This window comes from Agelaius phoeniceus, chromosome 6, assembly GCF_051311805.1.
Source record: "Agelaius phoeniceus isolate bAgePho1 chromosome 6, bAgePho1.hap1, whole genome shotgun sequence".
Classification (NCBI taxonomy): domain Eukaryota; kingdom Metazoa; phylum Chordata; class Aves; order Passeriformes; family Icteridae; genus Agelaius; species Agelaius phoeniceus.
In genome coordinates, this window is record NC_135270.1 from 10,376,750 (window position 1) to 10,397,840 (window position 21,091).

The 21,091-nt window shown below is 53.9% G+C and overlaps 1 protein-coding gene across 5 annotated transcripts in view; it reads left to right on the forward strand.

The window, feature by feature from the left end:
* MYRF (myelin regulatory factor) overlaps window positions 1–21,091 on the forward strand; it is a 52,759-nt gene that overhangs the window by 20,492 nt on the left and 11,176 nt on the right. For all 5 annotated transcript variants that reach the window (XM_077179682.1, XM_054634472.2, XM_077179684.1 and 2 more), the window contains exons 2-12: window positions 5,616–5,703; window positions 6,467–6,793; window positions 9,330–9,391; window positions 11,788–12,106; window positions 12,463–12,635; window positions 12,854–12,977; window positions 17,955–18,150; window positions 18,747–18,823; window positions 19,292–19,402; window positions 19,682–19,772; window positions 20,619–20,819. In XM_077179682.1, coding sequence (XP_077035797.1) covers window positions 5,616–5,703; window positions 6,467–6,793; window positions 9,330–9,391; window positions 11,788–12,106; window positions 12,463–12,635; window positions 12,854–12,977; window positions 17,955–18,150; window positions 18,747–18,823; window positions 19,292–19,402; window positions 19,682–19,772; window positions 20,619–20,819 — 1,769 coding nt within the window. The remainder of the gene's footprint in view (window positions 1–5,615; window positions 5,704–6,466; window positions 6,794–9,329; window positions 9,392–11,787; window positions 12,107–12,462; window positions 12,636–12,853; window positions 12,978–17,954; window positions 18,151–18,746; window positions 18,824–19,291; window positions 19,403–19,681; window positions 19,773–20,618; window positions 20,820–21,091) is intronic.

Below are 21,091 nucleotides of genomic sequence, written 5' to 3' on the forward strand. Positions count from 1 at the left end.
TCCCTCCTCACACCTTCCCCTCCTCCTCCTCGGCCCCCGTTCTCCCAGGACAATGGCTCCATCCATGCCAAGGTTCACAGCTGGCAAGGGCGGGGGAAAGGCCAGGACAAGGGTGGGGAGCTGCCAGGAGAAAGGGATGCAGGAGGGAGGACAGCTTTGGTGAGGGGAGATGAGGGGAAATTCCAGGAGGGTTGGAGGAGAGAAGGTGCTCAGAGGGAGGGCTCAGGGAAGTTTGGGAGCGAGGATCATCCTTTCTGCCTCCTCTTCCTGCAGTTTCCCGAGGAACATGCCCATGGCCTGCCATGGCACAGCAGGATCATTTCCTCTGGCTCCTCACACTTCCTGTGCCTTGGGATGTCTCCCACCAACACTTGGTCCTCTTGGGAATGGGGAATGGAGGGTATTATCTCCTTATCCCTTAGTTTGCGGTGCTTCCCAGGGCCTTGTCCACCTCTACCAAAGGTGCTTTTGCAAAGTATAATTATCTGTGGATGTTAGCTAAGGAGTTGTGGGATTATGTAGCAGCAGAGAGAGCTTTCCAGGGAACAGGGAGATGCTGTTGCCTCTGGACACTGGGTATTTAGGGAATCCTGGAGCGGTTTGGGTGGGAAAGCACCTTAAAGATCATCCAGTTCCAGCCCCCTGCCATGGGTTTGGTTGTACTTCCCACCAGGCCAGTTCATTATTCCAAGTGTTTTGCCTCTGGAGCTGGCTCACTGTTACCCAGGTTGTTGCTCCTGAGTCTCCCATGTAAATCTCTTTTGTCCCTCAGTCTGAGGCTTTGGCTAAATCCCACTGTCCTGTATCCCTATCCCCGATCACTGCTTTCCCTGCACCCTGCCCTGTCTGGCATGGGATAGTTTCTCTAGGAATACAGAGGGGTTGAATTTGGGATATTGGCTGGGAGCTCACCAAGAACTCCCACGAAGGAGGGGTACTGGGAACAATCCTGGCCCCTCCATGTAGAAGGTTTGGTGGGATGTGTCTGTTCCAAGCCTGTATCCATTGCTCTCTTGATTAATTCATTTTAATTCCATGACAACCAAATTCACACAAACCCCCAAATCCTTACCTGTCAGTTTGGTGTTCTCCTTGGGATCTTATCCCATAGATCCCCAGAGCTCATCCTTGGCTGTGGAATTAGTTGGAAACTGGACCTTGTGTTTTTTTGATCCGGTATGAACTGGGGATGCAGGAGCTGCCCCTTTGCTTTGGAAGGACAGGGCTGTCCTTGGGGATGGGCTGGTTTCCTGGGAATGTCCCTAGTATGGGACAGGGTGGGGTGGATGATCCTCAGCATTGCCTGGGACAGTCCCACCTTCTGTGATAGGAAGGGACATGGGCTGGGTTGGGATGTGTAGGGATACATCCCAAAGGTGTCCTAATCCAAAGGAAACTGCTCAAGGGTGATATTCCTGGGGGGAGCAAAGGATGACAGTAATGGGACGAGGAGGGGCTGTGGGTCAGAGATAAGGTGTGGGATCCCCTGGAAATGCCTTGGACAGCCAGGACTTTGCTCTGGGGTGGTCTTTGGGGAGCTGTGGGAGCACTGGCTCCGTGTCCTGCTCCGGTTACAGGAGCCCCGTTTGGGGGCTGGTTATCATCCCAGTCAGGTAATAAAGAGCATTAATTAAGCAGGAATGCTGGGCTGGGATCCTGGGGGAGCCAGGGGCTCCTCCAGGGTCACCAGAAGGGATAGAAGCAGCCCAGGGTTGGGCACATGTGGCAGTAGAGACGTCATCCTGCTGTTCCTTATGGAAGCAGCTTTGTCCAGGTGTGCATCCCAAGTCTCTGGGTTTGCTGAGGTGGCAAGCACGGGAGGGATGCTATTCCCAGCTGGAGCAGCTCCTCCCTGTGTGGCAGAGCCGTCCAGGATGGGAAGAAGCTCCGAAGCCAAGCGCTGGCCCCGTGGCTGCCCGGGCTTAGGCGGTGTTTGGTTTGTTTGCCACGGCCCGGATTCCTGGTGCTCGCGGCCAGGCCGGCAGCCAATCCTCCCGGGCCGAAGGATAAACACGGCAGGAGGGAGAAGGGGGTGAGGAGCGGCGCGGGGCCCCGGGAATGTGCCGATGCTGCAGCCTGGCCCCGGGATTGCACAACCCAGCCCTGGTGCACGGACACAGGCGCGATGGGCCCAGCGAGTGCCAGGGCTCTCTGCCTCGCCAAGCGCCGGCACTGCTGTGGCATCCCAGCTCATTCCTGGTGGAGCTTCGTGCTCTGTGTCCTGCTCATCCATGCATCCCACTGATGCTCCAGCACGTGCTGGAGGACCATTAGGAGAGGGACCACATGGAACCAGAAGCTCCTGGCGTTTCCTGATCCTATTCCACCGTGCACCATTTTGAGTATTTTATCACCTCCCAGGCTGTTCCACACCTCAGTTTCCCCTGAAAATTCTCTGGTACATGCCTCCAATGGCGCTGGGAAGCTCTGGGCTTGGCACAGCCTCTTCTCCTGCTCTTTCTCCTCCTCCTCCCCAGTGTCCCCCCACCTCTGGCTGATGTTCCCCAGCCCCTGCAGAGTGCTGACCTCGTCGTCATCTCCAGCTTCCCACATCTGGTTCGTGTTAGCGCATCCCAGGATGAAGTTCTCCAGCTCTCTCCCTTCCTCCCACCCCCAGGTGACCCAGGCAGGATTAGGGGTGATTTGAAGACAGGCAACAGAGTAGGAATTGAAGAGGGAGGGGGGACTGTTATAAATAGAAATTCCATAAACTTCTCAGCCTATCACTCCAGGAAAATTCCGGGTTAAATCCCTCAGACCTGTAAATATGACAGTTCACAGAGGCCAAGCTCTGTTAACTCTTTCCAAGCCTCCTGTGCCCATCTCTGGGAGCACCCAAAACTGGGACAAGGAGCTGGGAAGGTGCCACCAGGAGGGACGAGCTGGTTGGAGCAGGGGCAGGGAGGGGGCAGCAGGGTGGGAAGCACCTCCGTTGGGATGTGGAGCGTGTTTGAAGGTTTGGGGAAGGCAGAGAAAACCAGTCCAAACATTGGGATTCCTGACATTCTCACACGTCCGGGGGCCTCAGCCCGCCCGGCTCCACTCACGAGGAGGGTGCTGAGGGTTTTAACTTCTTGTTCTTCAGGCAGAGCTTGGGGTTTTTGGAATTGCCATGGCTCTTTTCCCAGAGAAGTGTTGGAAAGTGGAGCAGTGACATGGTGGGAGAGCAGGGTGGCAATGCCAGGGACAGGAGGAGGACGGGACGTAGGCAGGTTTGGGAGGGATGAGCTCAGTGCTTTCCTGGGCTCCTCCATCTTTCTTTGCTGGGATGAGATGTGGGAGCCTGTCCCATGCAGAGCCATGTGGGTGTTGAGCTTCCCTCCTCGGTGGCTTCCCACTAATCCCCAATTGGGAGGGGGAGGGAATGCCGGTCCCCTCGGGATCTCGTGACTATGGAGCAGTATTAGCTTTTAATTAATCACCTAAGCTGGCTTTGGTCAGAGCCCGGCTGCATGGAATCTCCGGGCGGTGGGACATTCCTTGTCCCTGCCCTGATATCCCTGGATTTGTGCAAATCCCACTGTCCTGGAGCAGAGGAAGGTCCTTGATTTCTGGTGGGCAGCCACATCTGCCCCCGAGCCCTGGCGCACCTCTCGCGTCACTGGGCTTATCTCGCCCTCCCCAAGGTGACTTCAAGGAAGCAAAAAAGGAATCCTGGAATGGTTTGAGTTGGAAGGACTGTGAAGCTCATCCAGTACTCTCTTGCCATGGGCAGGGACACCTTCCAGTGTGTTGGTCCAAGTCCCATCCAACCCGGCCTGGAACACTTCTAGGGATGGGGCAGCCGCAGCCTCTCTGGTCACCCTGCGCCAGGGCGTCAGCATCTTCAGAAAATTGGGAAGCACAGCATCCTGCTGTCTATAGAGGGCTTCTCATCCTTCACATCCTGGAGGGTTCCTGGGCTCCTCTTCCACCACGGAGGAGCTCCTGGAGTTTGGAGGTGTGAGGGAAGCCTGCTGGGATTGGACTTTTCTTGGACAGGCTGAGTCACAAAAATTGGCCAAGTGCTCTTTCTGCTGCTTTGATCGTGGATCCCAGTGCCGAAACTTGGGATGAAGACAAGTTTCCTGATGGCCTTTGGGGTGGGTGTTTGCCACAGGCATGCTGTGATTTATAGTCCAGGGCTTTTTTTGCTAAGAGGGAGGCAACGGAGCACAGGGAAGATTCCCACCCTCCTGGAGTGCTCATCCCTGGCAGGAGGGTTTGGGGATGTTACGGGATGACTGTGAGGGCTTGAAGAGGTGCCTTGGGAGATGTGTTTGTGGTGAAGTGTTGGGAGTGGGCTATGGCAGAGATCCTTAGGCACGAGCAAGGGACACGGATGGCCATCAGTGAGCTCCCATGGCTCCGAGGACAAGAGGGTGGAGCTACCACATCCCAGGAACTTCAGGGCAGGATGTGGCTGCCTCAGTGGAGGGACAGAAGCAAACCCTGTGCTCCCTTGGGAATCTGCAACTCTGTATGGGATGTGCTGGCACACTGGAGACCCCAGAGGCTGTGCCTGCTCCATCCTCTCCTCACCTCAGTGCTCACCTGGAAGCAGCATCGTGTGTCCCTGCTCCAGATGTTCACATCCTGCTCCTGTGTTCACATGCAACACCCTCACCCTGTCCCCAGGTCCCTGGGCTCTGCCACGGAGATGTCCCAAAAATGAACGGTTCCCTGGGATTTTCCCCCGCTCCAGCCAAGGTTTCTAAGGCAGAGCTCCCTGTATCCACGCACACCCTGTCCGCTTGGCAGAATTCCTAGCTGGATTTATTTCTGCCGATTTGCCTGTCTTGGTATGAAAGGGATTTGCAGAGGGAGAGCTGCAATTGGCCGGGGTGGGCTGGAGCCCCCCGGGCCGGCCTTTGCGGATCAGCAAGTGACCTTTCCCGGGAACCTGGGGGATCCAGGAGGGCAGGGGCTTCTCCTGGGCTTTCACGTGGGGTCTTTCAGGATGGTCTTTCACTGACTTCCTTATCGGAGCAGGGGGAGTTGGATCTTCTCTTCCACTTTCTTGGCAGTGCCTTTGGCACCGCGGGCTGGCTCCGGCCCCGGCGGCCTCCGGACTCCCACTTGGGAGAGACAGATAAAGGAAGGATTTTCTGTCAACAAAACCCTGCCCAGCTTCCCTGGAACAGGGCAGGGAGGAGAGGAGGAGCCCTCTGGAGAAAGGACAGGGAAATCCACCGCCTGCCCGTGGAGCAGAGGAGAGGGAGGAAGGTTGGGAGTTGATCCAGGTTGTGGTGGAGAATTCCAGTGTTCTGCAAAGGGTCCAAAGGGAATCATAGAATGTCTTGAGTTGGAAGGCATCCCAAATGATCTGGTTCCTACCGTGTGTCTGTGTCCCCGCCCTGGCTTGTCCCACGTGCCCCATCTCCTGGGATGAGGCTTTACACTGGGATGCAGTGGGTATGGACAGCTGGCAATCCCCGGGGATCTGCTGATCTAGTGAGTCATCCCTGCCCATGGCAGGGCGTTGGAATGAGATGATCTTTAAGGGCCCTTCCAAGCCATTCCATTTTTCCATGATTCTCAGATCAGTTCCTTGACTGTATAAGGGTCTGGTGGTGTTTCCAAGGCCCTTTCCTGTCCTTCTCCTGGCTCATGCTTCCACCTCCTCTCCCCTCCAGGCCACGACATTAATGGAGCTCTGGAACCATCCAACATCGACACCAGCATCCTGGAAGAGTACATCAGCAAGGAAGACTCTCCAGAGATGTAAGTGCTTCCCTTGCTCTGCAGTAGGAATGGTGGGTGTTCCTCGTGATTTTCCATGGAGAGATCACAGAATCCTGGAATGGTTTGGGTGGGAAGGAACCTTTGGGTCAGAAGGGATGAGCCCATCTGGTTCCACCCCTGCCATGGGCAGGACACCTTCCACTATTCCAGGTTACTCAAAGCTTTGCCCAGCCTGTCCTGGAACACTTTCAGGGATGGGACAGCCACAGCTTCTCTGAAAACCTGAGCAGTTTCCAGCCCTAAAATTTGAGGAATCATTTAGGAATCACCTCTGCCCTTCCAGAATCTTCCTGGATTGATCTTTGCTCCTTTATCATTCCCAGCTCTTTTTCCTGTCTCTTCCTGGCTTCTTACCACCAAGTTTTCCCAGTCATTTTTTCCTCCCCTCTCTTTATCCACCCCCCAGGGCACCTTAAACACTTTTCCTTAATCAGAGCACTGGGAGCTCAGATTAAATCCCCAGGACTACAGGAGTTTGCAGAAAGGAAGGATCTCCCTGTGTACCCCAGCTTTGGGAAGGAGGATGGAGTAGACCTGGAGAGCACCAAGGGAATCTGGGAGCAGGGTGGGGATCTTTGGCATAGCTGGTCTGTAAAGCTGGAGCACAGTGAGCACATCCTGCTGGCCACACATTCCTTGAGCTTGCTCTCCTGGGCACTTCAGAACTTCCTGGGTGGATTTTGGACTCTTCCATCAGTCTCACTGTCTCGTTGCCTTGATGTTGTCCCGTTTTCTCCCTCAGCTGCTTCCCTGAGATCCCTGCTCCCGCCAGCTACACCCACCCCCAGCCCTCCAGCTCCGCCGGCATCCCCGCTCCTCCCGGCGGCTCCGTCGGCAGCGTGAGCAATCCCTCTCCCAGCCCTGCCCTCCACCTCCCTGCGGCCGGCAGCCAGCTCCCCATCCGCCATGGTCCCCTCCTGGCCACTCCCTGCGGAGCCGCCTACGGAGCCCACCTCAACTGCAACAACAACAACGGCATGGTGGTGCCCAAGGGCTTCCTGGCGGGGCACTGCCTGAGCAACGTGGTGCCTCCAATCAAATCAGAGCCCAAGGCCTCCTACGCACCGGGGTGAGTGGGAATGGGATGGCGGGATAAGGGTGGGTGCTGGGATGGAGGCTTCTCCAGGCTGGTGGCACCTGGAGGGTCCCACGGAGCTGTGGCAGCATGGCTCTGTGTGGTAAGTCCTTGGTTTTGGGCGAGTGGAGATCCTGAAGCTTCCCAAAAAGGTTTTTTTGGGATCATCCCCCACGCTGTTGTAGAGTATTGGATACCTCTGCTGGACTGTCTGCAGGTGGGAGAACATTGGAGCAGTTTTTAAGGAGGAAGAGACACAGAAGAAACTGGAACAAGACAAAATTCAGTCTCTGGGATGGAACTCAGTCTCTGGGATGTTGCCGTGACTGTTCCAGAGGATAATTCACTACACGGAGCAGGGAGGTGTTCTTCTCATGGCCTGATGTTGCAGATGCTCCGCTCCAGAGAAGGAGAAGATGGATCTGAGCTGGATGTGTCCTGTTCAGCAAGCTCTGGGGAAGAGGAAGGGCAGGTTTTGAGATTGCTGATGGACCCAGCTGGAGAGTTATTCCCAAGAAGAGAAAGGATGTGGTTCCCGCTCTCCAGGATGGAAGGAAGGGATCAGTAACATCCCACGGTGCTGTGCTCCAGCCTGGATCTTCAGGTGGTGGTAGCTCTGGACAGCCTTCTCCCATGGGATGGATTATGGATGTAAGGACAGTGAGGCCAGGATGGTTCTTCTCCCTCTGCCTTGTGCCCTCTAGTGTTGCCAGCAAGCACAACGTGGGGATTCCCAAATTTGGGAGCACTCAAGTCAACAGCTTTCACTCTTTGGATGAACTTGGAAAAACATCCCAGAAAGCTAAAAGAAAAAAATCTGCCTTTCTTTTATTCCCAGACCAGGGGGTTTTCCCTTGCGGTGATTCCAGAAGGATACCTGGAGCTTAGGGGTAATGAAAAGCATGAAGTGATGCCTTGTTATGTCCTTTTCTTCTGGATGCATCTGGAATTCTGCAGGATGTCATGAGTAAGGATCACACCTTGCTGTTGGAGGTGGAGACCTTGTTTGGATGTAGCTGAACTGGATCAGCTTTGATGGCAGCATTCCCTCAGCATCCCAGAATTACTCTCCCCCTTGTGCCAGGCTTTTTCCAGTGGAGAATCATGGAATATCCTGGAAGGGACACATAAGGATAATGGAGTCCACTTCCTGGCCCAAGCCTCCCATCATGTGCTCAGGGAAAATGTGGTGGAAAACAACAAACCCTTCCCTTGGACTGGGCACAGCCACACTACCTCCCAGTGGGAATTCTGCAGTGTCCACCTTTTCCAGCCTCCTGGATTCCTTGAATTGTGCTGTTCCCTTTGGTTATTGGCTTGCTGGTGCATAAATCCTGATAAATCCATAGGAAATACAGTATGAACTCAGACCCCACATGGCAAGGAGCCTGGAAATAAGGTTGGGAATAGATGCTCCAGCCAGGCATGGGAAGGGAATGATGGAAAGGTGCTCCAAGGGAAGGTGGAGGATGAGGGAAATATGGCAAGGGCTTTTTTGGGATCAGCCTACCTCAGCCCTCTTCAGCCCCTGCTGTGTGAAACTTCCCGTGAAGAATCCAATAAATGGGCCTTGGGCTTCTCTGGTCCAGGAAGGTCCTGTATCCTGGTTCCCAGCTGGAATTGTGGGTGCTGTCAGGACCAGAGTTGGAGCAGTGTGTCCTGTGCTTTTCCTCCCTTTCCCAAAATTCATTTGCTTTCTTACTGGCTTTCATCCAAGGAACACTGGGATTTGTCTTGGATTACTTCACATCCATAAAGCTGATGGGGTAGAATGGGTGAATGGAAAAGAATTCCCATGGAAAACGGGAATGTGCCATGGTCTCCCTGCCTGTCCCTGCTGTGCCACCATACATGACCTGGTCCTGCCATCCCTAGCCATGGATGTGCTGGAAAAGGCAGCTGGGAGCTCCCACTTTTTTTTGGATTGTGTTTCACAGTCAGGGCCGAATCCTGCTCCTGGGGATGTTGGAATATATCCAGGGGGATACAGCAGGAGCTGTGTTGGTGCTCAGGTTTGTACAGGCAAAATCTGTTCCATGGGCTTCCCAGATTCCCGAGAGCCTCTTATTTCACAGAATCGTGGAATTGTTTGGATGTGAAGGGACCATAAAGCCCATCCAGTCCCAGCACTTGCCATGGGCAGGGACATCTTCCACTATCCCAGGCTCGTCCAAGCCTTTTCCAACCTGGCCTGGAACAGCTTCCCAGGATGGGGAGAGACCTCAGTGCATTCCACTTGATCACTGACTTTTCCATGGGAAGCACACCTTTCCCTGGGAAGCAGATAAATTTGTTTGGCTTCTTTTCCCTGGAATTCTCACTGTCAGCTCAACAAAATGTCCCTGTTCCCAAGCTCCAGTGGAACCCATGACAGTGATGGACACACTCAGGGTGTCTGGGATCTGCTGGAGGTGCACCTGAGATTCCCCTGCCAGATCCTGGAAGGGTGCTTGAATCCACCTGGACCTCTTGGTTGCTCAGGAAGCTGGATTAAAATGACTTTCCCTTCTCTTTTCCCATTGCTCCACAGCACTTTGCCAGACTCTCCCCCGGATTCCGGATCGGAAGCCTACTCCCCTCAGCAGGTGAATGGTAAGTGCTTCAAAAAGGGAGAACGGGGCGGGGGGGGGAAAAAAATCCTAATCCAAACCCCAAATCCAGCATCCACCCCCTTTTTATTCCGTGAAAGTGGTTGGCTCTGCAGTCTTTATCAGCCGGGAGAAAACAGGCGGCTGCACTACGTGGGGAGATTATCAGTTAGTAAATATCCCTCAGCTTTCGCCCATTGTTCCGCTCCCGGCTGTGGAAAGGGGGAGAGGGACCGGCACAGAAGGAGAGCTGGGAGTCCACGGACACAGAATCCGTGGTGGGAATCCAGAATCCACGGACACTGAATCCGTGGTGGGAATCCGTGGGCGCGGGGACAGCGTGGCAGGGTGGGATGTGGAGCCCGCCATCCCCCTTGTCCTGCCCTCTGCCTCGGGAACACGGAGCGGGAGCGCGTCCCTGACATGGAACCTGGCTCTGGGAAGCAGCCATGAACCCGCCATTCTCCAGTAAGTTCCTTCCCAGCCTTTCCCTCCCCTCCAGCTGATCCCGAGGATCTCCCGCTCCCACTGAAATGGCCCAGGGAGCTGGGACCCCCTCCAGGGTCTCTGCAGGGTACTCCTGGCTTCCCCCAGAAAAGCCACCGAGGGTTGTTTGGTCCCTCTGGTGACCTTCACTGTTCTACCATGGAAAAACTCCTTGGGAAGGAAGGAGGGAAGGTTGTCCTGGTCTCCCTTCCCCCTCGGCAGGAGCACCCTCTTCCCCAGGCTCCAGCCCAGTCCCCACCGGGAACAGTGCCTGCTCCTCTTTTTTTTTTTTTTTTTTGATGGAAGAGGTCAAGAGTTCTGTTTATCTTACTAAAAAAAATCCCTGGAATTCCTCCTGGCCCTTCCTTAAATATAACAAAGAGGCCGGGCTGCTCACCATGGGGAGAGCAGCTTTGGAGTGCTCGGAGCTCAGTTGGGAAGGAGAGGAGGCTGCGGAGGGCACCCGCAAAGCTGGGATCACATTCCTGGAGATGATTTTCCCTGGGTTTGGGAGTGCCTTGGGCAAGCACATCATTTGCCTATCCTTGGCTGGGCTGTCCCTGAGGCAGTTCCCAAAGGAAGGCTGACCCAGGATTGAGCCTGGAAGGAGGAATCTGGTTCCATGTGTGTGGAAAAGGCACTGAGAGGTCCCAGTGGGAAGCAGAACACCTTAGAGGGACAGGATGGGTGAGAGCAGCCCTACCCTGGCAGCCTTCAGCAGGAGGACCCAGTGCAAACACATTCCAATTTTCCAAACCTTCTGACGGGAGGAGTTTTCCCATTCCTGGTCAAGCGCTTTGGCCTCATTACTCAACCCCTGCCTGGGTGTTCTGAGGCCAAAGTCCATCCAGCTCAGCCTGGAAAGATCCAACAGATCCTTTCCTGCCGTCCCTCTTGGTGTTCCCAGAGACTGTGCCTGGCTTGGCCAGTCCCTGGATGTGTTTTCCAGCCAGTTTTCCACATTGGAGCATGAAGAAGCTTTGTCTTGCATTTAAAACAAAGTCACTGTTTCTTCCTACCCCACGGTTTCCTCACATCCCAGGAGTCAGTCCCCCATTCCTGCTGGGATTGTGGTGTTCTGTGGGAACACCTGAAGGTACAGGATTATGCAAATATCAGGGAAAGGCTGGAAAAACAGATGGGCTTTGTCCTGGTGAAGAAAAAGGAGGCTGGAGAGGAACTTTGGACAAGGGCATGGAATGTGAGGGCATGGCGGAATGGCTTCCCACTACCAGAGGGACATTGGGAAGGAATTCTTCCCTGTGAGGGCAGTGAGGCACTGGAATGGATTTCCCAGGGAGGCTGTGGCTGCCTCATGCCTGGAAGTGTTCCAGGCCAGGTTGAACATGGCTTGGAGCAACCTGGGATAGTGGAAGGTGTCCCTGCCCATGGAGGAGAGTGGATCTGGAATGTTGAGGTGTTGAGGAGCAGGGCAGGAAGGGACATGGATTTGCATGTCCCTCCACACCCAAAACATTTCTGTTGGTGCTGGTGTAGTCAAATCCACCCTAATTATAGAATAGCTGTAGTATCCCATTCCAAATGGAGGAGGAGAAAGGTGGAATCGCATTTGAATGTCCCTTTTTATCTATTTAAATTCTGGGATCAAAGTTTCCTCTTGGTTTCAGTTAAAATGTTTAAAGTGCCCCCTCAGAAATCCTCCCTGGAAGTGCTGGGGGTGTTCAGGCAATTCCATTGACTCTTCTCCCTCACTGTCACATGGAATGATAGAATCTTGGAATGGTTTGGGTGGAAAAGGACCTTAAGGCTCATCCCATTCCAACCCCCTGCCATGGGGCAGGGACACTTTCCCTAGCCCAGGTTGTTCCAAGCCTCGTCCAGCCTGAGAATCCAAGATAACTGGGTCAGTGGGATCAGGACACTCCTGACTTTGGCTCTTTTCTCCCTTTCCAGATCCTCACCTCCTCCGGACCATGACTCCCGAAAATATGTGTCACATGACTCCCCCTTCCCGCCTGGAGCACCCTCCTCCTCCGCCACCTCCTCCTCCACCCCCTCACCTCCAGGGTCCCCCTCCGCCGCCCCCACCGCCCCCTCACCCCCTGCAGCCACAGCACAATTCCCACTTTCCTGGCCTGCAGCGGGATATGTTCCTGAAGGCCGAGCCCCTGATGCCTCCGTACAGCGTTGGGCCAGGAATGGCGCCCGCCGAGCTCCACCATGCCCAGCAATCCCAGATGCTGCACCAGCTCCTGCAGCAGCACGGAGCAGAGTAAGGCCTGGGAATGGCAGGGGTGAGGGAGTGGGATCTGGAGGGCTGTGGATTGCCTGAAGTGTGTGGTTGGGTGGGAACAAACACGGGAAATCTGCGGAAGGCTCCCTGCCTATGGAGAGGGGTTGGAACCAGATGAGCTTTAAGGTCTTGTCCAACCCAAACCATTCTGGGATTCTGTGGAATTAAAGATGTGGCTCAGCAGAAGCAGTGACCCAGACTCGGCAGTGTGGGGTGAGGTGGGACAGCGCTGTGGGAATGTTGTGTTTTCCACGTGAGATCCCGCTTGTCCTGGCTGTGGGGTTGTCACCTCCCGACTCTCCGTTCCCCGCTGAGCGTTCCCGCGGTATCCGCAGCCTCCCGGTGCATCCCGCCAAGAAGCGGAAACACTCCGAGTCCCCCCCCAACACTCTCAATGCCCAGATGCTCAACGGGCTGATCAAGCAGGAGCCGGGAATGGGATCGGTGCCGCTCAACCCCGACCGCGTCCAGACGCCGCCCTGGCACCAGCCAGGAGCGCTCTCTCCAGGTACCCCCGTTATCCCCTGAATTCCAGCCCTGCGCCAGGGCCCTGGGAGGAGGGAGGATGGCTGCCAGAGGTTGCCAGCCTCTGGGATTCACCCTGGATTTGGTGCTGCCCCAGCAGAAGGAGGGAAGCTTCAGGCAGTGCTCATCGCTTCCTTGGGCTCCCACCCCTCTGGATACTCAGTAAAATTGGGATTTAATCCATTTAACTGTTCCCCACAGGCCTGATTCAGGATAATGACAGCCTGAATGGCTCCTACCTGGATCCCAACTTCCAGTCCATCAAGTGGCAGCCACACCAGCAGAACAAGTGGGCAACTCTGTACGATGCCAACTACAAGGAGCTGTGAGTAATTCCCTCGCCACTGGGGAAAGTGGGATTCACATTCCTTGTGCAAGTGGCAAGCCACTGGGGTTGGGAGCATCCCACTCGAAATACGGGATAAGGATCTGCCTGGCCTGGGCTTTGTGGTGGAGGTAATGCTCCCCATTGCCCCTTCCCTACTGGGAATGTTGCTCCTCCACACCTTTTATGGATAATTAAGGAATAGCAGAAGGCATTTCAGCAGCTTTGGTAACAATTCCAGAGCCACTCAGACCTTGCTCACCATGGAGGGCTTAATTGGCAAATCCGGCCTTGTCCTGAGGAAAGTTGGGATGAGCAGCACCTTTTCCCCCTCCCTAGGTTTACCAGGGTCCTGGATTTTAAATTTAAGATTGAGAGTTCCTAATGTGGGAGGCTGGAGGTCATCCAGAGCCACTTCAGGGCAGCTTGAGCAGTGTGGAAAAGACCTGGAGGAGGAGGAGTGGTTGGGGGGCAGAGGAGGGAGGAAAAAGAGGGAAGGGGTTTAGGAAATCTAGGAAGTGGCAGACAGGCCAGAGAGGAAGGCTGGGATGATCAAGACATGGAAGAGAGAAGTGGGAAGGTGGGCTGGGAATTGAGGCAGCAGAGGGTGGAGACAGCACATCGGGAAGGAGGAGTGCTCAGGAGGAAACCACTCTGGATCCTCCCTGCATTCCTGGGAGGTGACAAAGAGCTGGCAAGCAGTGGGATGGCTTCCAGGAACCTCTCAGGGACCCTCTGTTCCCTCCCAGTTCCCTCCCTCCTCTTTCCACACAGCCAGCTGGGGTCCTGTGGGGGACATGGAGCAGGGAATGCTCTGGTGCCTGTGGATATCCCTGGACTATGATCAGATCACACTTTGCCTGGGAATGGGAGCCAGGGATTCCAAGGGTGGGGGCAGAGTCCCAGCTTTCCCACACAAATCTGCTCATCCAGTCTTCATCCCATCTTTCATGGTGGTGCCAGGGCAGGGAATCCTCTGTTGGAGCTGGTTGCCTCTTTTGGACTCTGTGGCTGTTTTCCCACCCCACAGCTGGAGAGGGAGAATTTGGGAAGACAATTCCTTCTGGTTTACCAAGCCATTCCCATAAAAGAATATCAGCAGCTCCAAAGCCATCCTGCACCTTTCCCTGCTCTCCAGCACCAGTTTGCTCCCTCTGGATGGTGGGATGGGGAAAGCTGAGCATCTTGCATGGATCCTGTCCCCAAATCCCTCTTCCATGTGCAGGAATTCCATTGCCACCTCCTCTGACCTCTGTCTGGACATGTCACGTCTCATCCTTTGGTGTTCCAACCTCCCTTTTCCTTCTTGCTGCTTCCTGCTCTGGGAAAATGTTTTTTCATCCCAAACACATCACAGCACATCCCGTGCCATTTCCAGGCATTTCTATCCCAGTTCCAGAGATTTTCCATGCACCCTGCTGTCCCCAGGTGGATTGGCAGAGACAAACTCTATTATATTTTCTGCTGGACACAAAGGAGTTGCTGGAGAGCATCTACAAAAACAGCTCTGCCCTCTGGATCTTGGGATCACTTCCCTAATGCCTGCTTTCAGGATTTAGGGTAAAAGCCAGAGCAAACCCACTCCTGGGGCTTTGAGGTCGTCATCCTGTTGTGTAAGGAATAAATTCCATTGAGGTGACTCCATGGGGATTTGAGGAAGCCACGTGGGCTTTGTTGTGGTGCTGGATTTGAGCAGAATTAAGGGTTAAAGGTTGATTGATTAATTTTTAGCTCCATGTTACCTCAGGGGACTCTTCCTGCTCCTGTCCAAGCTGGACCTGCATCTCTTTTTAAATGGAACATCCCTTCATTCTCCTGGTTCAGCACTTTCCTGGGATAATCTATGAGAAACACACAAAAAAAAGTCCATCATTCCTTGCTCCTATATTGGCATTTTTTAGGTTGGTTCATTCAAATTTGACAGGTGGGAATTATCTCCTTTTTTTCTGCTTTTGGGTGTCCTCAGCAAACGAGCAGCATCCACATCAGGATCCATAATTATTCCCCCAATTTAGCTTCCAAGGAGCAGCCATTCCCAGTCTGGTTTCTGCTGGAAGCTGTCCCCAGTCTCGATGTTTGAGTTCCCTCTGATCCAGGTGCCCAAAACCTTTTCACAGCCTCAGGAATGTGAATCATCTGAATTATCTGATTTTTCCTACTCTTGATCCTAAGAAAAGAGTCCAGAGAGGAGGTGAAGGAGGGAGAGCATGGGAAGCTGTCCAGGTTCTTACCAGATTTTTGGGAGCGATTACAGGGCAAAAAGTACAATTAATGCTATTCCACGTTTTCCTCCCTTTGCACACAAAAAATTAGGTTCCATAAGGGGATGGGGTAGGGATTAGGTTCCATTCCAGGCCCGTGTCTCAGGTTTTGCCAAGGAATCTGTGTTGTTGAAGGAGACAGAAATCCCTGGATTAATTTTATGGATAGCATACAATGTTTTTGGCCTTTTGCTCTGATGTTGTGGTTTTAGGCTCAGTGAACATTTCCAGGGATGAGCTGGTTTCCAGCAGCAGAGCCAAAGAGGCCTGGAACCGGGCAATTCCCTAATTTACTCCTGGGAGAAGGAGCCATTCATCTCCCTGACAGCAGGCTCTGATAAATTCCAGCTCCCTCCTCCCTCTCCCAGTTTGAGGGAAGGCAGCTGGGAATAGTGCAGCCCTTCATGGAAACGGCTCCATGCTGAGGCCAGAGCCTTGGAACTGGGAAAATGGGAAGGTGCTGTTCTTTTCCCATCCAGCAAACTGTTGCTCTCCTGGGACCAATCCTGGGGTTTTGGGGTTGCACCCCTTGGCTGGTAGAAGTGTGTGGATGAACAACTGCAAACTTGGCTGTGCTGCAGATCCTGGATCTCAGCAAGGGAATGGAGATCAGTCATGGTCCAGACCTGCTGGATGTGTTTTGGGATATGTGATGTGGGGTGCTGGTGATGGATCATGGAAGTGTCCTGGGAAGCTGAAGGGAATACATAGTATGGACACACAGGTGGGATTGTGTGGGAGAGATGACAGTGTCCTGCTGCTCAGCTGGAGTTTGTAACCTGGAAGCAGAAGACATCAGGGAATGCATGGAATTAGGGAATGTCTTTGGATTAGGGGTCTCCCAATATTATGTTTTAGGAGCAGTTTAGATGGGGAAACCTGGATGGACAGAAGGAAGGAAGGAATGGGGGAACACAAGCATCCCTCTGCCATCCTGCACTTGGCCAAATCCCAACACAATTCCCTCTGGGGAGTTTGTAACCCCTTACCCTCACTGGGATTGGGAAAAACCTGCTCTGATCCTGCCCTTCTGTCCTGCCTTAATCCGCCCCTGTCAGTGGGGATGTTCGGGATCAAATAATCCATTTGACCCCAGACCTTTTATTCCTGACACTTTGCCCTTTGGCCCCTGCCCTGTCCCTGGAAAAGCCAGCATGGAAAGCAGCTTCTTCCCTCTGATCAATCCCAGTGCAGGGATCCCAATTTGGGGGATGTGCCAGCCACAGCCATTGGGAAAATGGGAAAATCTGAAAGGAAAGTGAAAAGGAACCTCTGAAAGGGGATTGTGGAAGACCTGGAATTTCCAGAAGGCCGAGGGGGCGGGGGGCTGCCTGTCTCCCCTCTGTCAGCACACATTTAGCAGCTGTCAGTTTTCCAATTTGGGAAGCATCCATGGTTTGGAAGTTCAGACAGACCCTTCCTCTCCTTGGCTTTGCCAGTTAAAAAACAGTGGGAAGAGTGGTGAACACTCAGGAACCCTAAAAACAGCTGGGAATGGCTTTGCTTGAGTCCCCTTGGGAAGAGGGTGCTTGGGTCAGCTTCAGCTGTGTGTCCCAGTCAGGAATATCCAGATGGAGAATCCAGGGCTGAGACTGGGAGGAGGTTGGGGAATTCCTCTCGTGCCTCTGGGCTAAGGTAGTGCTCTGCTCCCACCGCCTGGTTTGTGTCTGGAGCAGGGCACAGCATTCCTGACTCCCTGGGGCATAAGGAGTGAGTAGTTCCTCGTGGCTATCCCAGAATTACTCATGGCAACCTGGAATCAGCTCTCATCCACATTAACTCCCCAGGTGATTGCAGGGGGAGAATGGTTTTATTCCAGAAAAAAAGGAAGGATAGCAGTGGAGAATCCCTATCTCCCTCTTCCCAGAGTCTCCTGAGTTCTGCCACATTTCTTACTGTCAGTCTGTCCACCTCCCCTCCCGTTGCTCCAGTCCTTCTGGAGGTGGAAGTCAGAAGTGGTTTGGTTTTGGGGGAAAAGTACTCCATAATTTTTAAGCCTGAGATCCAAGGCTGGGCTGACCTCCCCCTTTATCTCACACCCTGTTCCTTAATTTAAAACAATGGGATTTGGGTGTTCTGCAGGATGAGAGGCAGCTCCTTCCCCCCCTTCCGAGGGCCCACCAGCCCTGGACTGGGCTTTACGGATGGTGAGGAAAACGGACTCACTGCAAAGGCCACATATTTCCCTGATTCCCATGGAAACCAGCCCATTAAGGAGATGTAGATTAAACCTTTCCAGCTGGTGTGTGTTCATGGAGCAGCCAGGACCCCTCCTCCTCCCTCCCTCTCCCCCTCCTCCTCCTCCAGACCTGTCCCCTGGGAGAGCTGGATGCTTTTCCACAGCAGCCGTGGCAGGTGGTTGTGATTTCAGCTGGAATTTGGGAGGGTACAGCTGGTAGAAGGTAACATTGGGAATGCCACAAGGTGTAGGTCAGTCTGAGCTGCTACTCCCATGTTAAAGGGATGCTCCAGGCTTTGGGAAGATTTTGGAACTTGGGATCTCCATATTCATTCCCAGTTGAATGGAAAGAGCTGTGGAATGATGTGGGTTGGGAGGGACCTTATGGATCATCCAGTGATGATCCATGGGCAGGGACACCTTCCACTAACCCAGGTTGCTCCCAGCCCCGTCCAGCCTGGCACGGAACCCTTCCAGGGCTGGGATATCCACAGTTTCTGTGGGAAATTGCTGTTCTCAGCTGCTCCCTCTCCCCAGCCCGATGCTCACGTACCGCGTGGATGCTGACAAGGGCTTCAACTTCTCCGTGGGAGACGACGCCTTCGTGTGCCAGAAGAAGAACCACTTCCAGGTCACCGTGTACATCGGAATGCTCGGCGATCCCAAGTACGTGAAGACCCCCGAGGGCCTGAAACCCTTGGAGTGCTTCTACCTGAAGCTGCACGGGGTGAAGGTAAGCGGGAGCTGAGGGACCATGGTGAATCCAGCAGGGAACAGAGGGGTTGGGAGGTGGCTGGGGACAGGTAACAGCACCTCTTCGTGCAGTAGAGGAATGTGTGGAATTACACAATCATGGAATGGGATAGGTTGGAAAAGCCCTCTAGGATCATGGAGTCCAGCCCTTCCCCCAGCACTGCCAAGGCCACCACTAATCCATGTCCCCAAGTGCCGCATCCACAGGGTTTTTAAATCCCTCTAGGAATGGTGACTCTACCACTGCCCTAGGCAGCTTGTTCCAATGTCTGACCACTCTTTCCATGAAAGAGTTTTCCCTGATATCCAATCTAAACATCCCCTGAAGGCATTGAAATACAAGTCCTAAGATGGTCTCAGTCTGGCTATCTTCAGGATTGCTTCCCACTCACCTTTGACTCCAGTGGGCACTTTGGGAGGATCCTTTCACCCTCAACTTTTTTGACACTCGGACAATGCCCACACTCAGGCTGGGTATTCAGAGTCAGATGTACCCTGTCATGGAAGGGTGGGCAGAGAGCTGGGAAGGGGAAGGTGCCTGTGCTCTGTGCCACATTCCCAAATCCTTCTGTCCAGCTCGAGGCCTTGAACCAGTCCATCAACATCGAGCAGTCGCAGTCGGACCGCAGCAAACGGCCCTTCAACCCCGTCACGTGAGTATGGCCTTGTGGGAATGAGCATCCTCTGCTTCCAGGGAATAAGCAACACCAGGAGAAGGTGGGGAAATGGTGGAGTTGGAGGTCTCCCACCCCAATGTGTGAGTGCCACACTCTCCAGTTTTCTCCTGTTTTCCTCTCTTTGCATTCCCAACCCTGCTCTGTGCCCAGGTCATGGACTGGTGGAGCAGGCCAGGGGATGGCCATTCCCCAAAAAAGCTCTCCTCTCCAGGTTGTGGCTCCAGCCTCTCCATACCTGGTTCCTCAGGGCATGAAGTATGTGTGGCAGGTCCCAAGATAGGACCAGTGTGCAATTGGGAATGAGGGAAGAGTGTTGTTGGGTTCAGGGCCTCCACGTGCAGGAAAACTGTGTACTCCCCACCTAAGGAAGGAAGTGGGAAAAGATATTCCCATTCCCAGATAGCCACCATCCTCACTCATTGCTTTGTTTTCCTTTCCTTCCAGGGTGAACCTCCCCCCAGAGCAGGTCACCAAGGTCACTGTGGGGCGGCTGCACTTCAGCGAGACCACGGCCAACAACATGAGGAAAAAAGGCAAACCCAACCCGGACCAGAGGTGAGGGAGAACACAGGGTCTCCTTCAGAACATCCTGAGAATCCTGTGGATCTGCCTGTCCCTGGGCTGGGCAGAGTGGCTGGAGTGTGATGTGGGAATAGGGCTTGGATTGTGGACGCCAGAAGGGTGTCCCTGGTTTGGGAGGGGTTGGGGACACTCAGCACAAGGAGAAGGGGGTGCTGCAAGGCCTCCATGGTGCTCCATGCTCCAGAAGGGACGGAGATCCGGCTCTTCCCAGCACAGGATGTGTCCCTGTCCCTAAGCTGTGACCCTCTGCAGGTACTTCATGCTGGTGGTGGCCCTGCAGGCACACGCCCAGAACCAGAACTACACGCTGGCAGCCCACATCTCCGAGCGGATCATCGTCCGGGTAAATCCCTGTCTCCTCCCACACTCCTTTGCTGCACCATCCTGGGCTGTTTGTTGTGGACATTCCACGTCCACAAAATGTGTGGGTGTGGGTCTTGGTTTAGTGGTGAATGTGATGGAGGTGCTGGATTGGCTTTGATGTTCTTAAAGGTCTTTTCCAAACTTGATTTCTCACCTTTCCCATCTCCTCCAAACTCTCCCTGCCTTGCTTGTGGCTTTCCCCGTCCACAGTTGGATTCTGGCTTCAGACTTTCCATACCTAGTTGAAGAACCTGTTACAGGATAAGGAAGGAATCCCATTCTCCAAATGGGATCAGTGTCCAATAGAATTGTTGGGAATGAGGAAAGAGTGTTGTTGGAACTCTGCAGCAGGAACAAGAAGATGCAGGAAAATTGGGCACTCTCCCAGAACATCACCTTTTCATGTCCTAAGGCAGGGGAGCAGGAAAAGAAAAAAAGGCACCATTCCCAGCCTCTCCCAGGGTTTTGCTGGAGCACTCAGCTCCAAAACATGAAAGCAGGTAGTAAAACCCAAACAGGGACCTCAGACAAGAAGTCCACGATGATGGATTAGGCAGCTTCCAGAATGTCCAGCACAGAATTTCAGGGAATTGCAAGCAGCCTGGAATGCTCTGAACTTGGGACCCAGGAGTATCATCCGTGTCACTTGGTTTCCTGCTGTTCTGAGTGGCTGGAACACTGATAGCTGGGATAACAGCTGAAGGAAGCAAGGATATCCCTTTAGCAAGAGGAGAAGGAGAAGGAAAGGCCAACCTTCCCCGTCTCTGCTTCCCAGTGTTCCCCTCCCTGCTTTTCAGTCAGTCCCTGTTGTCCCATTTCTCCACAGGCTTCCAACCCGGGGCAGTTTGAGAGTGACAGTGACGTGCTGTGGCAGCGGGCGCAGCTCCCGGACACCGTGTTCCACCACGGCCGGGTGGGAATCAACACGGACCGCCCGGATGAGGCCCTGGTGGTGCACGGCAACGTGAAGGTCATGGGGTCCCTGATGCACCCTTCGGATGTCCGAGTGAAAGAGGACATCCAGGAGGTGGGAACCACTGGGAATCAGGGGGGGCTTGGGGTCACCAGGAGGCTGAAGAGCTCCCGTGATTCTTGTGGGTCCCTTCCACCTCGGGATATTCCATGATCCTATGACTGCAGAGCAGATGGGAAGTACGTTTGGATTCTTTCTGTCCCAAGCACAGCCAGTTCACCGTGTCTTAGGGAATACTGACTCTTCAGTGTTAACCAGAAGTAGCAAACAGTGGGAAAAAGGTGGAAAATGAGTGGAAAAAAGGTCAGTGTGGCAGGTACCACACT